This window comes from Momordica charantia (assembly GCF_013281855.1).
Source record: "Momordica charantia cultivar OHB3-1 chromosome 9 unlocalized genomic scaffold, Mcharantia_2.0 BLBB01000009.1, whole genome shotgun sequence".
In the NCBI taxonomy this organism is placed as follows: Eukaryota; Viridiplantae; Streptophyta; class Magnoliopsida; order Cucurbitales; family Cucurbitaceae; genus Momordica; species Momordica charantia.
In genome coordinates, this window is record NW_028275167.1 from 4,916,731 (window position 1) to 4,935,068 (window position 18,338).

At 35.5% G+C, this 18,338-nt stretch overlaps 2 protein-coding genes and 1 pseudogene across 4 annotated transcripts; 2 read left to right on the top strand and 1 right to left on the bottom strand.

The window, feature by feature from the left end:
* Window positions 1-911: 911 nt before the first annotated feature.
* Window positions 912-7,762, bottom strand: LOC111015856 (Prolyl oligopeptidase family protein). Of its 2 annotated transcripts, XM_022291033.2 has the most exons (11): window positions 7,388-7,761; window positions 5,736-6,723; window positions 5,414-5,542; window positions 4,595-4,894; window positions 4,053-4,511; window positions 3,898-3,963; window positions 3,009-3,069; window positions 2,781-2,930; window positions 2,478-2,615; window positions 1,972-2,282; window positions 912-1,294 (listed from the first exon to the last, which is right to left on the bottom strand). In XM_022291033.2, coding segments are annotated over exons 1-11 (2,907 nt in total). In that variant the 5' UTR covers window positions 7,692-7,761; the 3' UTR covers window positions 912-1,293. The 2 variants fall into 2 exon arrangements, with proteins under 2 accessions (XP_022146725.1, XP_087973447.1); XM_088117321.1 differs by lacking the exon at window positions 912-1,294 and having other exon boundaries at window positions 1,823-2,282; window positions 7,388-7,762.
* A 3,393-nt stretch (window positions 7,763-11,155) lies between these two features.
* On the top strand, window positions 11,156-14,932 carry LOC111015866 (putative cyclic nucleotide-gated ion channel 16). Of its 2 annotated transcripts, XM_022291042.2 has the most exons (6): window positions 11,156-11,599; window positions 12,058-12,270; window positions 12,361-12,674; window positions 13,351-13,462; window positions 13,577-13,813; window positions 13,958-14,932. In XM_022291042.2, exons 1-6 carry the CDS (start codon window positions 11,171-11,173, stop codon window positions 14,726-14,728), a joined length of 2,076 nt encoding a protein of 691 aa, XP_022146734.1. In that variant the 5' UTR covers window positions 11,156-11,170; the 3' UTR covers window positions 14,729-14,932. The 2 variants fall into 2 exon arrangements, with proteins under 2 accessions (XP_022146734.1, XP_022146740.1); XM_022291048.2 differs by lacking the exon at window positions 12,058-12,270.
* Window positions 14,933-16,579: 1,647 nt separating this feature from the next.
* On the top strand, window positions 16,580-17,307 carry LOC148208863 (calvin cycle protein CP12-1, chloroplastic pseudogene; annotated as a pseudogene).
* The last annotated feature ends 1,031 nt before the right edge of the window (window positions 17,308-18,338 follow it).

Genomic DNA, 18,338 nt, shown 5'->3' on the forward strand with positions numbered 1-18,338 from the left:
GTAATTGGTGAATTTTATGAACAGCATTGAATGTATGTTATGGTTTTGGAAGACTATTGTGGATCTCTTCCGGCATTACCACCTGTGGAGTGATTGAATTAGGTACATATTTTTTTTTTAATCCTTTAAAGGTTAAATTGAACTTTCGAGTTAGTCTGAATAAGTTTAAGTTTATTTTACGAGTGCCTAGGTTTGGTGTTAGTCTCTGAACTTTAGTCTGTAATGATTTAGCTCCTATAATTTTTGATAAAAATTTAGATTTCTTATATATATATATTTGATAAAAATTTAGATTTCTTATATATATATATAGATTAGGAAATGGACTAGTTGTTGTTAATAGTAGGTATGTACCAAAGTTCAAGGATTAAAGTACATAGATTAAATCACTATAAATTTACAAATTAAAGTTTAACTAAAGTACTTGACATGCATTGAAATGGTGAGGAATAAACAATCCAACACTTGGGTGATTCTTCCAGCAAATAAGTAACACTTTGTATCTTTTCATAGGTGTGAAATTTGAAATGATATTCATTTGTATTATTGTCAACTTGAACATAGCTAAGTGGTTAAAGTATATATTTCCGATAAAAAAAATTCTCTTCATCTAGTTTTTATAGAGGTGGAGAATATGGTGATCGTTTTCCCAATATTCACTTGGTGTGTGAAATCATATTCTTCGTTTTTATTAAATTCTATTCAATTATACAATTTTTTTAATCATTTATACTTTCTAAATTACAGTTCAGTTTATTTGTAATAATTATAATAAAATAAAAATATACATAGGAGACTGCGAGTGGATTATATACTAATGTTTTACATACTTTTTTTCATATATGAGTTTTACGATGTCAGTGATGGCTTTTATAATCAATCATTTCATAAATAACTTTCACTAGTGAAAATTAAAGACAGGGACAACATTTTTCATTTCATTTACTATGCACAATCTTTTTGTATATACCATTTTTGAAGTACATTAGCATCTAATTTGACCTTATTCCTTTATGGGAAAAATGAAGATTCAAGTTTTCTTGGCGTACAAATTTGCTCAATAGCCACAATGAATTACATAAACAGCAAGCAGACCATGATTTCAGAATTATGCGTCCTTGCAATATAGAAAAAATGGTGAAATTTGCTTATCAAATGCCACTCTTTATTTCAATCCTGAATGATGCACTTCAGAGGCATGGATCTGTTTCTTCGGAGGATCGTCATCCGTGCTTCTTATCTTACAATTCGAATCTCCACTTCACCTCTTGGCTGCAAAATATCCACAAGAAATCTACACGACAAATGAAACGTTCGAAGAGGTTATAGTAATAGGTAATGATATCATAAGAGAATTAGACGTAGAACCTTGCACAGGGAAACATTGATGTGTTGTATATCTAGATGCAGGAGCTCTCCATTTGCAATAAAATGGTAGAAGAGAGCTAACTTTTGCAGCAAAAAGTCTATATTATCACTTATTCATAGTCTAGTAAAAGTATAGATAGTGACCAGTTCATCATCTTAACCTCCAACTCCTGCCTTGAAAACGTAGAGCTGTGTTAAATCAAAGGCATTAGAAACAACTAATTTGTAGCTTACTCTTCTGCCACAAATGACCCGACGTGTATGTACGTCCAGCATGCATGTTCTTTAATTCACGCTCTGATAAAATCTCTTTGCAAGACCTTGCTCTAATGAAAATTTTTACCAGAAAGAATTTATGGTTTGTATAATGAGTTCATAGTCATGGTTATATTGAACCTCACAGTTCACACCCTAATCAAGATAACAGAAGAACTAGAGAAAGACACTCAGAAGCAAGCATTAAGAACTGCAGCCCTTTTAGAGAAAGTGAAGCCAAGCACACATGGTAGAGAAATTATTTTTGCTGTCTTTTCTGTCTGTTTTACAGCTCTAGGTTTAAATAGTTTTTTAATGTACTTCAGCAATTCGAAGTGAAGGAATTACCACAATAATGATCTTTGAATAGAGTAAAATCCATCATTATCACGATTTGAACTCTCTGTGCCACCACCTCCGGAACCTGAAACAACTTTCCCTTTAGAATCTGCTGCTCCATTACCTTCCTCTTTGCTTTTATCCACATCTTGACCTACATCAGAAGAGTTAGAGGAACAATATTTCTGCAGCCATCTATCAGTTTCCCAGAGGACGTGCATGATACTCTCTCGTGAAGTATAGCCATGGCTCTCAAACGGAAGAACCACAAGGCGACATAATGCTCCATGACCTTTCAAGGCATTGAAAAACCGATCGGACTGCAATGCATGCACAAGCATGATGAGTAGAAACCAAGCAAATTAAGAATGAAACTGTAGCATTATAGTGCTTGAACCTCAGCAGAGGGAAACGAACAAGAGAAGGAAATTTTTTACAGACGGTTATTTGATCATTTATGGGTGAAAAGAGCCTACATGGAAACAAAACCAAACAGTTAAAAATTCAAACCATACCTGCATGGGTAAAGTTCCTGGGTTGTTGTCTTCTTCACCATGGATGAGTAAAATTGGCTTCTTGATTTTATTTGCTGATATAAATGGACTCATCTCTACGTATGTCTTGGTTGCCTCCCAAAGAGTTCTATCCTCATTCTATGAATATAAAGTATAACTCGTCAGGTGAGCAGAACAAATAATAGGTAGAGTAGGAGAAACGTGTGGAAAGGCTGGAAAACTTTTAAGCATGGGAAATTTAGCCAATTAACTTTCGTATCATCAATGTGTAGAGGGAATTTGAGCGTTCAGAAATGGAAGTACCTGAAATCCAAAAGGGGTCAGTGTTCTGTTATAGGCACCGGAGCGAGCAATTCCACAGCAAAAAAGATGAGGAGCATGAGCCAGAAGGTTTGCAGTCATAAATGCACCATATGAATGTCCACCAATGGCAATCTTATTTGGATGAGCGACCTAGTCATGGTGGCACATCAACATGGTTAACTACTTTATACACCAAGAAAATATTAATAACGAAAACACGACACTCACCCCCCGTCTAATGACCTCCTCTACAGCAGCCTGTGCACTTGCAACCAATTGCTCTACATATCTAGTAAAATATGTATGATTTAGAAAGCATCGAATAAAAATATTTAAATGAGTAAGACATAGACAAAAATATATAAGTAAAACCTTATAAAGCTATTATTTAAAGCTTCAGCTTCAACGGACTAGGGTAAAGAGAAAGGCCTAAATTGCTACATACATTGCAAGATACTCTAGAAGGAGCGTGAGAAGGAAAATAATAGTAATAATAAGTGTTAGGTCCAAGCCTTGGGGCAGGCGTGGGTGCTCCTGGTTATAGGGGAGCAAAGCTCCAACTCCCGGTTATCAAAAGAATAGTAATAAAAAGTGTTGCTCAAAGTCCATTAGTCTATAACCTATTTTGAGAACGAATCTATATCATTCTTTTCATATCCCAATATTGCAATAAGTGCGTGTGCCTATTTTTATTGTGAGACACTCATACTGCATGTATGTAGACATGATTCTGAGCATATGTAAAACAGCTTATACAACAGATCTAATTTGTGGTTAATGATCTCAACATATACTAAACCCCCTTAAAGAAGGAGCTTGATAATCCGATTTAATTTATTATATATTTCTTAACTATGTAAAACTCATTTCTAGTATTACCTTCTTACTATGGTTAGACACAACTTAATGAACCTATGTACACATCAAAACATCCTAGAATAGAACCTACACATTGCAGCCTGCTTTCCAGATTTAAATTCAGGTGCATTCTTTTGTTTTTGCATAAAACGTCATAAAATATATGACAAAGACAATGTAAACTTCCTGGAACAAACTACATAATTGGGAAGGAACAGGGAAAAGGAACCAAGTTTATAGTAAATATGCTACCAATTACCTATCATTTGCCTCCTCGTCACCTTCACCAATGATAGGTATTGTTGGTCCAGCTAAAATAGCAAACCTGAAAGACTTGAAGAACTATATTCAGAACAAAATAGACTATGACCCTGAAAAAATGTAAAAGCGATAACCTTGAAGAGGCAATTCTACCTGCAAGCCAACCATAGAAGAGCAGAAGTTGGACCTATACTTGCAAACTCATTAGGGGAACCACGAACTTGTCCAGCTGCATCTTTGCTTTTGAACTCCCCAGGGTAAGACCAGATCAAGCAGGGAAGAGGGCCTTCTTTTGCTGGGTCATAGTTTGGTGGCAGATATAGTGTTGCTGTCAATTGAACTCCATCTTTTCTCTCGTATCTGATCATCTCTTTCTGCAGTGATGCCAGCTGTGGATATGGATGAGGAAATTTGGTAATTTGAGTAGCTTTCTTATCAGGCCACCTCAGTATGTAGTACTGGGTATTTTCAGTTTTGGATTCTTTGGAAACCAAAAATTTCAGCTGATCAATATTTAAATCTCCTTCTTTCTCGTCGGACATTAAAGCTACAACACTTTCATAATACGTCTCTTTATCGCTCTTCCATATTCTTTCTTTGCTGCCTGTTTTTCTGAAGGAATATTTTCAGAACCAGTGTTGCATTAATAGCGCTAACAAGGACTAAACAAGAGATGATTAAATTAACACACTTACATGTCAAATAAATCAATGAAAGGGATATTCCCTTCTGGGGTAGCACCACTACCATTTAGTAGAACATATGTGCCTTCATCATTTTCCTTCCTTAACTTTGCAATTATATAAGTCCCAAGAGGAGTCCTCCGCTGCATTGGTGAGCCAGGGTCTGAATACACATCTTCTGATGACCTATCAAATAGAACGCGAGGAGTGTCATCTTTAGATCCAGGCGAGATTACCCAAGTTCGTATTTTGCGCGTCTTGTACCAAGATTCATAAACAAGAGCCAGTGAATCATCACACCAAGATACGCCCCTGCAGCAATAAACAGGACAAACATATTAAAACGAAGTTTCGAGGTTGACCAATTGATTGAGCAGATCTGTAAAAGCAACTCAAAACTGAAATTAATCTATATAATTTTCTGGTAGATACAGCAGGCAACCTCTAACTAAAGAAATTCATGGAGCATGATATGGCAAGATATAGGAGTAATTGGAGCAGAAGTTGAAAAGAAATATTTTAGAGACAATAAAAATTATGTGATAAGACAGTTAATACGGATAAGCATAGGCAAGACCATGAATGATATGAATTCCCGAAGGTGGACCACTTTCCACCTTGAATATACTATCAGTCTTTGCAGACATCTTCAGGTTACTGTATCTTCAGGATTCAGGAAACATGTTTAACCGAATACATGATTGAAATACAAATAAACTAAGGACTGCTAAAGTTGAACAGTGTAATAGTAAAAGGCCACACTCAACTTTCTAAGCGGCTATCTAAAGTAATGACCAAAATAAATAACAGAGGGAGGAAGGAAAAACATACCCATAACGAAGATCAAGTTTGTGTAATATCTCTGGCTGTTCACCTTCTGGAGGTTCAGCAGATTGTGTATAAACAATATCACGAGGAGAAACCTCTATTCTGGCGTCTCCATCATCTTGAGTTTCCACCCTAAAAATTTTGACAAAGTGCACATTAAGACAAATGAAAATAGTAAGCACAAACGAATTATCTTCCTTACATGATGACATATAACATACATTTTTAAAAATTTTAAAATAATAATAATAAAAGAAAAAGAAAGGGGATGTCCATGAATATGGAAAGAGCAGTAAAGTTTGTTTTTAGGAACTGAAATGCACACCAGTAGAGTGTCGATGGCTTATCTGCTCTCCAACTGACGGAACGGATCCCCTTTCTTACACTGTTGAATGCAATGGGTATATCCTCAGCAAGCGGCAAATCACAGAGCTCCCTAACAAATTTTCCATTAGTTGTCCACACAGCTACCCTTTTAGGGAATCTTCCACATGGAACAATAAAAGAATAAGGCCTATGAATGGAAGTAACTAAGAGATGTCTGTGATCAGGGGAAGGGTCCAGCGATGTGTATATAGCTGGTGTGCCAAACTCCTTAACCGTTCCATCCAATGAACCCAAAACAAGCTGGGTAGTGGCGTAGTAGTCGAACAAATCTTCATCATATTTGTCCTTTAGCAGATCCTGAAAGGTTCTAGCTTGAATAATGGTCTTCTGCTCATTAGATTGAATTTTTGGACCATAAGGAACCAAAGGTTTTCTTGGCGGATCTCCACGAGAGGAGGGAATGGTGCAAACTAACAAAGTAGAATCATCTACCCAAACAAAATTCTCAAAAACTGCATTTACATAGATGTCTGTATTCTGAAACAGAGGTCTAGCTTTCCCAGTTTCCACATCAGCAACCCAAACTCTAAGCTTACCGCTACTGCCATCTTCCTCATCAACTCGCACACTGAAAGATAAATGACGGCCATCAGGTGACCAGGTAATGAAATTGATCTTAGCACCATCCGGTAAGCCATATACCTCCTTCTCTGGACCTAGGGAATCATCAGGCATCAACTGATGAATCCCTATTCCGGTGTAGAATGACATCCGACTTCTGCAATTGCACTGTCCATCGATACGAATGCCAGCCAGCTTTTCTTCTGGCTTTGCTAGTTCTGATAGTGGAGGCAATGACCTTCGCTTGAGGAACAATATTTTGTCCCTATATGGCGAGAATGACAATATGGGAAGCGGTGGAGCATCAACGATGTCCCTGATTTCAGAGGGAGGAAGACGGTACCCAACCCCCAATACTAAACTTTCTGTATAAAAATATCATGAGTCAGAAACACCATCGACAAACATCAAATAACAGTTTGAGCAATGTTGTTTAGGGATTTGATTTCCGTAGGCAAGCCACAAACAAACTTAGTTACATTACAGAGCTCAAAAATCCCGGGTCAAAAAAAATGAAGAAAGAAATAAAAAGCAATACCACAGATACTGAATTTGAACTAAGCACTTCCTAATACAAGTAACTCGCGGAATATAAATATATATTCTATAGTGGCAAAGACAGTGAAAGAGGAAATTGCTTCTAGAAGAAAAAAAACGTAACGAAACACATGTAATTTACTTCATTGATACCATACCAACAAATAACATAAATAAAATAAATCACAAGAGTAGTCAACGCATCACGCAGGTACGTCATAGAATAGTAACATAACCCAATTCAATTCACAAACTCTTGGATATATATACGCATTCCGGACATCAAGTTGACAAGCAAATATGATAATAGAAAAATTAAACCCAACCCAACTCCAAATCATTCTTTATTCCTTGACCAATCCAACCAAACATTTTCAAACCAAGTAAATTATTAAACAAACAATCGCAGCTGGACCGCCAGAAGACGAATAAGAACATGCAAAACCATCAAAAACATTACTCAATATATAACTCTTTTCCAATTTCCAGTACCGTCGTCTTCAGTGGGAACTGAAGCTGATGAAGAGGAAACGGAGCCATTAGAACCTCCGCCTCCGCCACCGCCATCCTCAGAGACGATCGCGTTCAGAGGAACGAGGTTGCGGAACCTAGATGAGGCCATGAGGGAATGGGAGGGAGTGGATAGTGGCGCTGCAGCGTGAAATCTACGGCGGGGCGTGAGAGAAGAACGAGGACGAGGGAGAGAAATGGCGGAGGAGAGAGAGAGAGGGAGAGGGAGGAGAGAGAGAGGGCGAGAAAGTCTGTGGAAGCGCATCATCTTCATCTTCATCTTCATCGACGGTACAGTGGCGAATGGGCAGCACTGCCAGTACTCGCGCGTGTCCAATCAAACACTCCACAAGAATTTTTCCTTTTTTTCTTTTTTTTTTTAATCTCTTTTTTTTTTCCTTTATATATTCGATTCCAACTCTTGTTTAAAAGAGGGAAGGAGAAAAAAACAAATGTAATGAAAACGAAAGTCGGACAAAATTTTCCCAAAATAAGGTATTTTAACAAAATATTTTGGATTTTATGTGTATATATTGTTTACAGCGTCAACTACTTAATGTTATTATTAAATGATGCTATTAATCTACTGAATTTGTTTTCCTATAATAGTGTAGTAATTTGATGCAGGTAATTTGTTACTACATGGTAATGATTTTATAAGTATGTGTGTTTAAATTTTTAATACCATGAACAATGTGGACAAATAAGTCCACGTTATGAATTTTTTAAAAGAAAAAAGAGGTTAAATTTATGCTAAATTGGAAAAAAAATTAAAGAGTGGTTATCAAAAGAAAAGAAAGATATTAAAGATAATATTAAAGAGTGATTTATGAATGAATATTATAGTTGAAATAAACGGAGTGCTTAAAAAACGAGAGTATTATAAATTTTTCCCAATGTTGGTAATCGCCACTATTTTGCTATTAATTTTTTAACATATGAACATATTGACATAGAACTGTATTGCAAGTACTGTCTGGGCAAATATTAGGTGGTAGATATTAAAAATAAAAAATAAATTATTATGATTAGTTTTAATTTATTGTCTGTCTTCCTTATAAAATGCATTATTTCGTGGATGACCACAATAGAAATGCAGTGGCAGTAAAATGAATACAAAAAATTAGGTAAAGCTGTGATCTTCTCATCTCCCATTCCATGTGATAGAAAGAAGAAATAATTTTGTTAAAAACATATAATTAAAAACAAATAAATATATAATTAAAAAAATTTTAAAAAATCTATTTTTTATTTATGTACAGTAAACTTGGTTTCAAAACCAATTCGGAGTGGGAGTAGCAGCTCATGTCTATTATAAACCATTGTAAATTTTATTTTCTTTTCAATATGGAATCCTCTTCAAAATCGTGGCTCTTTTGACTCATCGATCTTTGTTGTATCCCAAATATAATTTAAAATTTTTGGTTGCATTACGTTAAACTTCGGAATAACTTTTTTTCTTGAAATAATGGAATATAATAAATATTTAAATTAGTATTATAGATGAGTTTATTATTTTGTTTATTTATTATTATTTTTCTAGATTAAAATTTTGCATGATTTGGATATTTTCTCATATACATACATACATGTATATTTATGGACGTGAACTTATTAAAACTATGATTTTTTTTTCAGTACAACATGTGGAGTACAACATGTGGAGTAGGGATCGAATTCACAATCTCTTAGTTTAAGATATATGTCAATTACTGCTGGGTATGCTGACTTTGGCTATTAAATCTAAGAATGATAATGTACAAATTAGGTTTAAAGAATAAAAAAGTCTTGAAAAGGATGGAAAATACTTGTATTTTGTTATAAAATGAAGTTTAGATATGAATATCAATTAGTGCCTATCGTTACCATATTTATGTCCAGTGATGATTTTTTTTTCTACTAAACATGTGGAGGTAGAGATCGAATTCACAATCTTTTAGTTGGAGATTTATATCAATTAACGCTAAACTACGCTCGCTTTAGACCTAGTGATAATGATTTACCACATAATTATAAATGAATGAACATCGATTTGTATTTGTAACCAAATGTAAACGTTGATCTTATGAATCTTCTTCTCCTCTGGCGAACTTACAATCATACTCAATTCGATGGAATTGTTTGATCCTTATTGTTGTAAGGGGATCTTCTCTCATTTCGCACGTGAGGGGTTCTTTCTTGGTTTCGTCCAGTCATTAATAACTTTATTATTTTTATCTAATAGTAAGGAGTCCTATTGAAACCAAGAAATATACCTGAAAGAGAAAAAGATCTGCCTCTTCTTCGATCTGGAATTCCCAGCAAATCCTTGACTCCTCGAATACAATGGGATTACCTCCGACACCTGGCTTTCTCCGGCGCATATTAGCTTAGCTGCGCTTAATAGGCCGGTTTGGCTTCCTCTCTGGCGGCCTCCTTACCTTACCCACGCTACACTCTCACTCCAAGCTACGCCTGCTGAACAAGATGCATTGCGATTTCCTCTTCTGTGGACGCACCGGAATATGATCCGGGACGGGAAGAGCACCGACTACCTCCTCGGCACCGATTGGGCCCACCGTCCACCTCCTCGCCGTAGCTCACCCGGATCTTCGTTCAAATCAGATGGTCTGATCCATTCCAGATCCGAAATACATATGTTTGTCTTTAAGATTTCTATTTTTCTGAATAAAGAAAAAAAAATATTAAAGAATTATTGTATTTTTCTTTATTACCCGTTTAAATCGGATGAAGATGAAAAATCTAGGCCATCAATTTCAAACAAATAAAGCTGAAAACACGCAACTCAGGAAGAATATATGGACATCTTTCTCAAACATTACAACACTTGGAGAATTTTCCTCTCCATTCACCCATTTTCTTTGAATCCCAACTCTGACAATTTCGAGATGAATTTTTGCTACGAAGAGGGAAAATTGGAGCAAACAAACAAGCAATTCCAATCCCATTTGAAAATATCAGGTTAGATCATTTCCAAACTATTAACTCCTATTTCTATAAAGATGTAGAATATTGCTACGTTGGAACCATGTTTTTAAAATGATAATAAATGTTTGTCTAGCTATGATACACCCTCTTCGAAGGGAAAATAAGAGGGCAAAATGAAGCTCTCACCTCTTGTTTTCTATCGGTCAATCTTCTCTTTTCTTCTTCTGTCTGGTTTAAAATAAACTTTCACCATTGATATCTCTTTTTGCCCATTTTCTTTCCAATTCTAACCAATTCTAATAGGTTTGCTTTTAAGCATTAGTTCAAAGTATAGACGAATGAGCTGATCGTAAGGTCTCACGATTCTAGAAGTCGTTCTCTTTTCTATTCACATCATAAATTGTCTTAGACGTGTACAATACATAAATTCATAAAAAAATAAAAAGAAAAACTAAAATAGTAAATTGAGTTCATGTCCATTGTCTTCGACCGACTCAATCTTCGATATATTACCAAACATTCATTCATTTATCTTATTCACTAGGACTAGTAAACAAAACTTTTTTTTTATCTTTTTCGGCTTATGAATTATTTTTAACAATAATAGGTTGTATAATGACTATAAAATATTATTAAAATTAATGATATTTGAAAAAAAAAGATCTTCGAAACTAAAAGTAATTAAATTGTAGTTTGAAATCAATAAAATATATATTTGAATGAAATTAGATTATTAAAATTTAATGCATTAATATTTGTATCTAGGCCCTTAAAAAAATTGGGCTTGGGCCCTAAATTATCTTGGGCCGTGGGTTGTGGTTTCTTCTCCAATGAAAAATGCATAACATCGCGTACTCTCGCTTGGGCGGTCTTCAGAAATCGTTGGCCTTGTACCAGAAGGTGCCATGGTGGGATCACATCCTGAAACCAGACTCCGATTTCGTGATCCGATGGAACGGAATCTTCCTCGTCACCTGTTTGATCTCGCTCTTCGTCGATCCTCTCTACTTCTACCTCACCATCATCGGCGGCCCCGGCTGTATGCGCTTCCACATCGAACTCGCAATCATCGTCACTTTCTTCCGCACCATCGTCGATTTGTTCTCCCTCTTTCACATTCTCATGAAGTTCCGCACCGCTTTCGTCGCCCCCAATTCCAGGGTTTTCGGCTGCGGTGAGCTCGTCATGGACCCTAAGGCCATTGCTGTGCGATACCTCAAGAAGGATTTTGTTATCGATCTTGCCGCTACGCTTCCCATGCCGCAGGTGAAATTCCTAATTAATTAATCCAATTACGGTTTTAGGGTTTCGCTAATGTTTCCGCTTTCTTACCCCCAGAATTTAGGACTAATTAGGTAGGCGGGAACAGAATCGATCATATATATGCATTTGTTTGAAGTATAGTTGAAAAAAATTCCTGATACGAAATTGATGGGATTTTAGAGAAATACAACATAGAGCTTGATCTTTTGAAATTCATGAGCATTGACCCATCTGATTTTGTGCAAGAGTGTGGAAAAGAGATTTTTACATTAGAGGGAATGAATGTACCTTAAGTTTAGAAACTTGAAACAAAATTTGCAGATGTTTTTGGTTATTCGCATGTACAGATCATATACTGAAACTCACACTGTTGAACTTAGTGTAGAATTTATTCATTCACATGCTTGTTTTTTTCCTCAATAAAGTTGTAAATAAATATAATATGGTGTTTAATATGGCAGTTTGTGATATGGTTCGTAATTCCAGCACTAAAGAACCCAACAGCGACTCATGCGAACCACACTCTTGCTCTGATTGTGTTAATTCAGTATGCCCCCCGCCTGTTTGTTATATTTCCTCTGAACCGACAGATCAATAAAACCACTGGAGCAATTGCCAAAACTGCTTGGGCTGGTGCTGCTTATAATCTCCTCCTTTATTTGCTTGCTAGCCATGTACTTCCCCTTTCACCTAATCTAAACTCTCTTAATCTGTTCACGCCTCTGTAGTTCACTTCTTACTATTGTTTCATTTTGTCAGTGCAGGTTATAGGAGCTGCATGGTATGTGGCGTCAATTCAGCGCCAGGATGAGTGCTGGAAACTCGAGTGTAGAAAGGAGATGAATGCCACTCGTTCTCCTTCTTGCAGTCCTCTTTTTCTGGACTGTGATAGTTTGGAGCAGCCCGAACGACGTGCTTGGCTAAAAGTTACTCATGTTCTTATAAACTGCGATGCCTTTAATAATGACAAGAATTTCGAGTTTGGGATGTTTGCTGATGCATTTACTGATGAAGTTGCTTCTTCCAAATTTTTCGAAAAGTACTTCTACTGCCTTTGGTGGGGCTTGAAGAGTTTGAGGTACGTTTGTTCCATTATGCAAATTTTTCTTTCTTACTTCTTGATCTGTATTCTGAAACTAACGTTTGAGTATTCATTCAGTTATATCGATATTCAATGATGTTTACTGAAGAACCACCATGGCCCGGTGGTTTGGTTATTAGGACTAGTGAAAAAGTTAAAAGAGTTCAGAGAAAAAGATTTCATCATACTTTGGTCCTCACCTACTTACCATTTAAAATTCTTCAACTTTCCTTGTCACCTAAATGTTGTAGGGTCATATAGTTGTCCGGTGAGAGATTAATTGAGTTGTGGTGAAAATTGGCCTAGACACTCACAAATATAAAAATATATATCGAGGAGCCAATAGTTTAACTTGGACAAATTGAGATTATATGCATGATAATCTTCGTGCAGATCCTAATATGCAGACAATAGAATATCTGCTAAAAGAGTGTTTTCTTCATAAACTATGTTTGAATTAAGAAATCAAGTGTTGTTGACCATTTCGAATAGACAAACCCTCCCAACAGCTGCAATATTATTGAGACTGATGTATGCTTAAATTGATACTGCTTAGGTCTTTGTCTCTGTCCAAACACTAGTTTATTATTACATCATTAACTTAGAAGAGAAGGCATAAATTTGTCATACTTATGAACTTTTTATTCCTTTTTTTAATTTTCTTTTTCTGTAGTGCATATGGACAAAATTTAACGACAAGCACTTACATGGGTGAAGTTTTATTTAGCATTTTGATTTGCACAACGGGGTTGGTTCTGTTCTCACACCTCATAGGCCAAGTGCAGGTGTGACATCTGAAAATGAAAATTGCAGAGAGGTTTTTTTTAGTACAAAGGAAAGAGTGGGGGCAGATGAGGTATGAAAATGTAACTATCTTATTTGTTTGTGTTCTCTTGAAGAGTTATCTGCAATCTACATCTGCTAGACTTGAGGAGTGGAGAATAAAACGAAGAGACACAGAGGAATGGATGAGGCGTCGACAGTTACCCGTTCATTTGCAAGAGCGCGTTCGTCGATTCGTTCAATATAAATGGATTGCGACTCGAGGTGTCGATGAAGAATCGATCTTGCGCAATCTACCTTTGGACCTTCGACGTCAAATTCAGAGACATCTCTCTCTTGCGCTTGTTCGCCGTGTAAGTCCTCTTGCAAAGTATCTGTCTTATTATTCGGTTTCTGTTAGGACACTAACAGTAACAGATTCCTCCATATTCAGTTTCAGTTTAAAATTCCAGTAACACTCATATTCAGAAGAATGTTCTGTTTCTTTTGCTTCTCAGGTTCCCTTTTTTGCACAAATGGATGCACAGCTATTGGACGCCATATGCGAACGTCTCGTTTCATCCTTGAATACTAAAGACACGTATATAGTGAGGGAAGGAGATCCTGTAAATGAGATGCATTTCATCATCAGAGGGCAGCTTGAGAGCTCCACCACCAATGGGGGCAGGTCAGGATTCTTCAACTCCATCACCCTGAGACCGGGCGACTTCTGCGGTGAGGAGCTCCTAACATGGGCCTTAGTCCCATCCCCAAGCCTAAGCTTCCCGTCCTCGACTCGAACTGTGAAGTCCCTCACCGAAGTCGAGGCGTTCGCGCTCCAAGCTGAGGATCTCAAGTTTGTAGCCAGCCAGTTCAAGCGCCTCCACAGCAAGAAACTCCAACACGCTTTCAGATACTACTCCCACCAATGGAGGACATGGGGAGCTTGCTTCATGCAGGCTGCTTGGAGAAGATATGTGAAAAGAAAGCTGGCCATGGAGTTGGCAAGACAAGAGGAACTTTATTACACAACCATCATGGACCAAGACCAGAGCCATGGAAGTGAAATGGAAGGCGAAGGAGATGGTGAAACCAGTGGCTCCAAAAATGGAAGTGTGAGCAAGCCCCAAAATCTTGGAGTCACAATGTTGGCTTCAAAGTTTGCAGCAACTACCAGAAAAGGGATTGCCCAGAAGTTGTCTGGCCTTGATTCTGATGCCACCAGCTTGAAAATGCCCAAGTTGTTCAAGCCAGATGAACCAGATTTCTCTGCTTTCCACGAAGGATAATTACAAGTAAGCCATAATCAAGAGAGTAGACAAAAATAATTGTTTGTTTTTTTAACATAATCTCCACCAATAAACATAATGTTATAGGTGTAATTACACAACAATGAGAATATATTGATAGATACTTAGAAAAGTCTGTTCAAATTGTAAATCTGTGATTTACCATATTTTCCTTGTATGAAAAGTTACAAAAGTTGAGACTTAGTCCCAATTGGCAAGTTTTTCTCTCTTCTTTTTTTGGGTTTGATATTTGAGTTAGAATTCCTGTGCATGGGAGTGATCTGGGCCAATTTATATACTTGATCCTATTTGGCAGCTACGTTTGATTCAAATATCAAATTTTAAAAGTAAATTTAAATACAAGTATTAAATGTGTCAACATAGCCTAGTTAGGTGGTAATTAACATTTATCTTTGATCAAGAGATCGTTAGTTCGAATTCCTCTACTCTCACTTGTACTAAAAAAGACCTATACTATACTATTTTATCTCGATAGATTCTTCAAAAAAAGACCTATATTTTACTATTTTATCTCGATGGATTCTTCAAATTGGTAAGATTCCTCTACTCCCACTTAAGAGATTCTTTTGACATGATACTTCCTTTTATTTTTATATTTAAATACTATTTTGGTCAAATTTGTTCAAGACATTTATTTTAGTCCTGCACTTTCAAAATCATGTGATTTTATTTTTGTTCATTTTAATCTTTGTATTCTTAATTTTGATATTTGTTCTTTTAAAAATGACCAATTTAATTTCTATTTGTAAAATTTTAACATAAATTTTATATACATTGAAAAATTGAAAATCTAAATTTATAGCTCCACTCTAAGAAATTTAGTGGGTGGTATAATGCAAAAATTATAATAGAAATAGTTGAGATCAAAATGAAAATAAAATGATCAAATGAGTATTTTTAACATTTCTTTTTAATATTGCATTTTCTAAAACTTATTTTGAAAATAAGTCACAAACTTATTCTAAGAATAATACTCAAACTAGTATTTTGCTATTGAGTGGGTGACCATTTTGAAGGTTCCTCTTGGTGTATTACTTGACGCCACCTTTAATTTTTTCTTAAAAAAATAAACATTTATTTTAAATGAAAGATAAATTTTAATATTTTTCTAAAACCAAATCTCAATTTGATTTTTTATTTAAAACCCAACTTTTTAGTTAAAGATTACAAAATTTGATTTAAAAAATAAAAATACAATTGAAATTCGAAAAAAATAAAATTTATTTTAAATAAAAAATTAATTTTTAGTTTTTTTTTCTTAACTAAATTTCAAGTCGATTTTTTGATTTAAAAAGCCCGCTTTCTTATTTTTGCAAATAATATTTACATTATAATTGTACAAATAGAAATTAAAAGGATCATTTTTTAAAAATAGGTGGACCAAAATTGTCCTTTTAGAAATATAGGACCAATTAAACAAAATTGAGAGTACAATATCAAAAATTAAATAATCTAAATTTAATTGAGATTACTTTAACCTAAAATTTTTAATCTACATAAATTAAATACACCCACAATATTCAACAATTAGAGAAAATAAATTCAAATTTCGATGACTACCTGGCCAACCGATATCAAAAAGAAAAAGAAAACCATAATATTCAATGCTGGCGAAATAAATTTGTAATTTTATAGTTAACTAATATCTTAATTATCCCTAAAAAAAACTAATATCTTAATTAGTATTTCTAGAATAATCTCCAGCATCTCAGAAAATCCACATAATATGACAAAACCAGTGACGTGGGGCTTTTTCATTGGCCCTCATCCGATAAGAAATATGTGTTCCCCAAACGCATTGCGTGATCCAATTTCCCCAATTATATATCTCGAGAGGAAGAAAGAAAAAGAAAAAGAAAAAATCTCACTTATCAGTTATCCAATCCCACCGCTCCAGTTTCAGATCAGATTTTCCCACCGGAAAACTTCAAAATGGCAGCCATCTCCGGCGCGACCACGGCGGCCGCAAAATCTCTGGCAAAACTCACCGACTCGCCGAAGTTAGATCCGTCGGTCCGGCTGAGCTACCCGTGGAGGAGCTGGACCGCCGGTCGACTTAGCGTCGGACCGGTGCGCGCCGCCCCGGACCGGATATCGGAGAAGGTGGCGGAGAGCATAAAGAACGCGGAGGAGACTTGCTCGGAGGATCCGGCGAGCGGCGAGTGCGCGGCGGCGTGGGATGAGGTGGAGGAGCTGAGCGCCGCCGCTAGCCACGCACGTGACCGGCAGAAGGAGTGGGACCCGCTGGAGAGTTTCTGTAAGGACAACCCGGAGACGGAAGAGTGTCGCACGTACGAGGACTGAGTAAGAGTAATTTCCTTCCAAATCGGACCTTTTTAATAATTTTTATCCTTTTTTTCTTTTTCTGTTTCTGTTGAAACCCTAGAAAGGTTGTGAGTGTGTGTTTTTAAGTTAGAAAGGTTAGGTTTGGTTTTGTGAAATGGAAAAAAAAAAAACACTTAAAAATGTTGTTTCTTCGCCTAGATACTTATTATTAACGAAATTTTGAACTTACGATTGAGATATAAATCCATCAAGTTCTAATTCTTTTCACCTAATTTTAGGTTTGGGGTTGAGTTTTGTTACTGGTATTAAGTTGAGTGTATAAAAGTAAGGAAAATAATCATGAGGTTTTTCTTAACTTTTTTAATACATTGATATTTGTCGAATTAATGATTTAATGGATGTGTTACAAATCTTTCCTACCTTATCCGACTCACTTTTTATGCACTAAAAATTATGTTGATTTGTGCATAATTCAATTGGTCGGACATAATTCTTTTAGAGAGATGGAAAAAAAGGTTGGGCACAATTTGTTTTGGAAGGAAAAAAAAATTTTGTCGGACCTAACTTGCCTCTCTAATTGTAGAAGTTTGAATACTTGCATATGGTTTCGTTGAATCTTAAAAACTTTAGTATTTATAATCTAATAAATAGTTATGCAAAATTCAACCCAAAATCATTTATAGTTGTACATACTAGCACGAAGATTGTGATCGTTCCATTCGAACCAGTTTTTTTAGTCCAACAATTGTGAGGTGAGAAATTAAGCCATCCATTTTTAATGTAAATTCATTTTTGACTTTATAATTTTTCATTTATCTTTTATATAAACATATATAGTTATGAAAAATATGATTACATGAATAGTTAACTTTTTTTTTCCGTATATCGATTTTTAAAAATAGTATATTATCGAGAGGCTCGAATCCTTACTCTAAAAACACCTATATTTCCTATCTCATGAGGAAAAAAAAAATCATATTTCTATATATTTGAGATATCATCTAACATTAATATCTTAATCTCTCCTATCAAATTTTTTTAATCTCAATATTTTTCACATACATGTAAATATAAATTTAAAATAAATTTAGCAACCACATAAGTAATTAAGTGTAATTATACAAAATGGTACTTAATCTGTCAAATTTTTTCAAATTTACTTTCAATGTATTAGAAATTTTCAAAATTTACTAAAAAATGTCAGCATAAAACTAACGTGTCCTTGAATTATTGGTTGATCATCATATTTGGATAGATAGGTCCAGTAGCACATGTTCGCGAGTTCAAATATGTTAATAGAATA

Coding starts and splice junctions, on each gene's coding strand:
- LOC111015856 (XM_088117321.1), bottom strand. CDS start 7,691: ATGAAGATGAAGATGAAGATGATGCGCTTCCACAGACTTTCTCGCCCT. Junction 4,895..5,413: donor AAACTTGATCTTCGTTATGG/GTATGTTTTTCC, acceptor TTATTGCTGCAG/GGGCGTATCTTGGTGTGATG. Junction 2,616..2,780: donor TGACCCCTTTTGGATTTCAG/GTACTTCCATTT, acceptor TTATATTCATAG/AATGAGGATAGAACTCTTTG.
- LOC111015866 (XM_022291042.2), top strand. CDS start 11,171: ATGCATAACATCGCGTACTCTCGCTTGGGCGGTCTTCAGAAATCGTTG. Junction 11,600..12,057: donor CTACGCTTCCCATGCCGCAG/GTGAAATTCCTA, acceptor TTAATATGGCAG/TTTGTGATATGGTTCGTAAT. Junction 13,463..13,576: donor ACCTCATAGGCCAAGTGCAG/GTGTGACATCTG, acceptor GTTCTCTTGAAG/AGTTATCTGCAATCTACATC.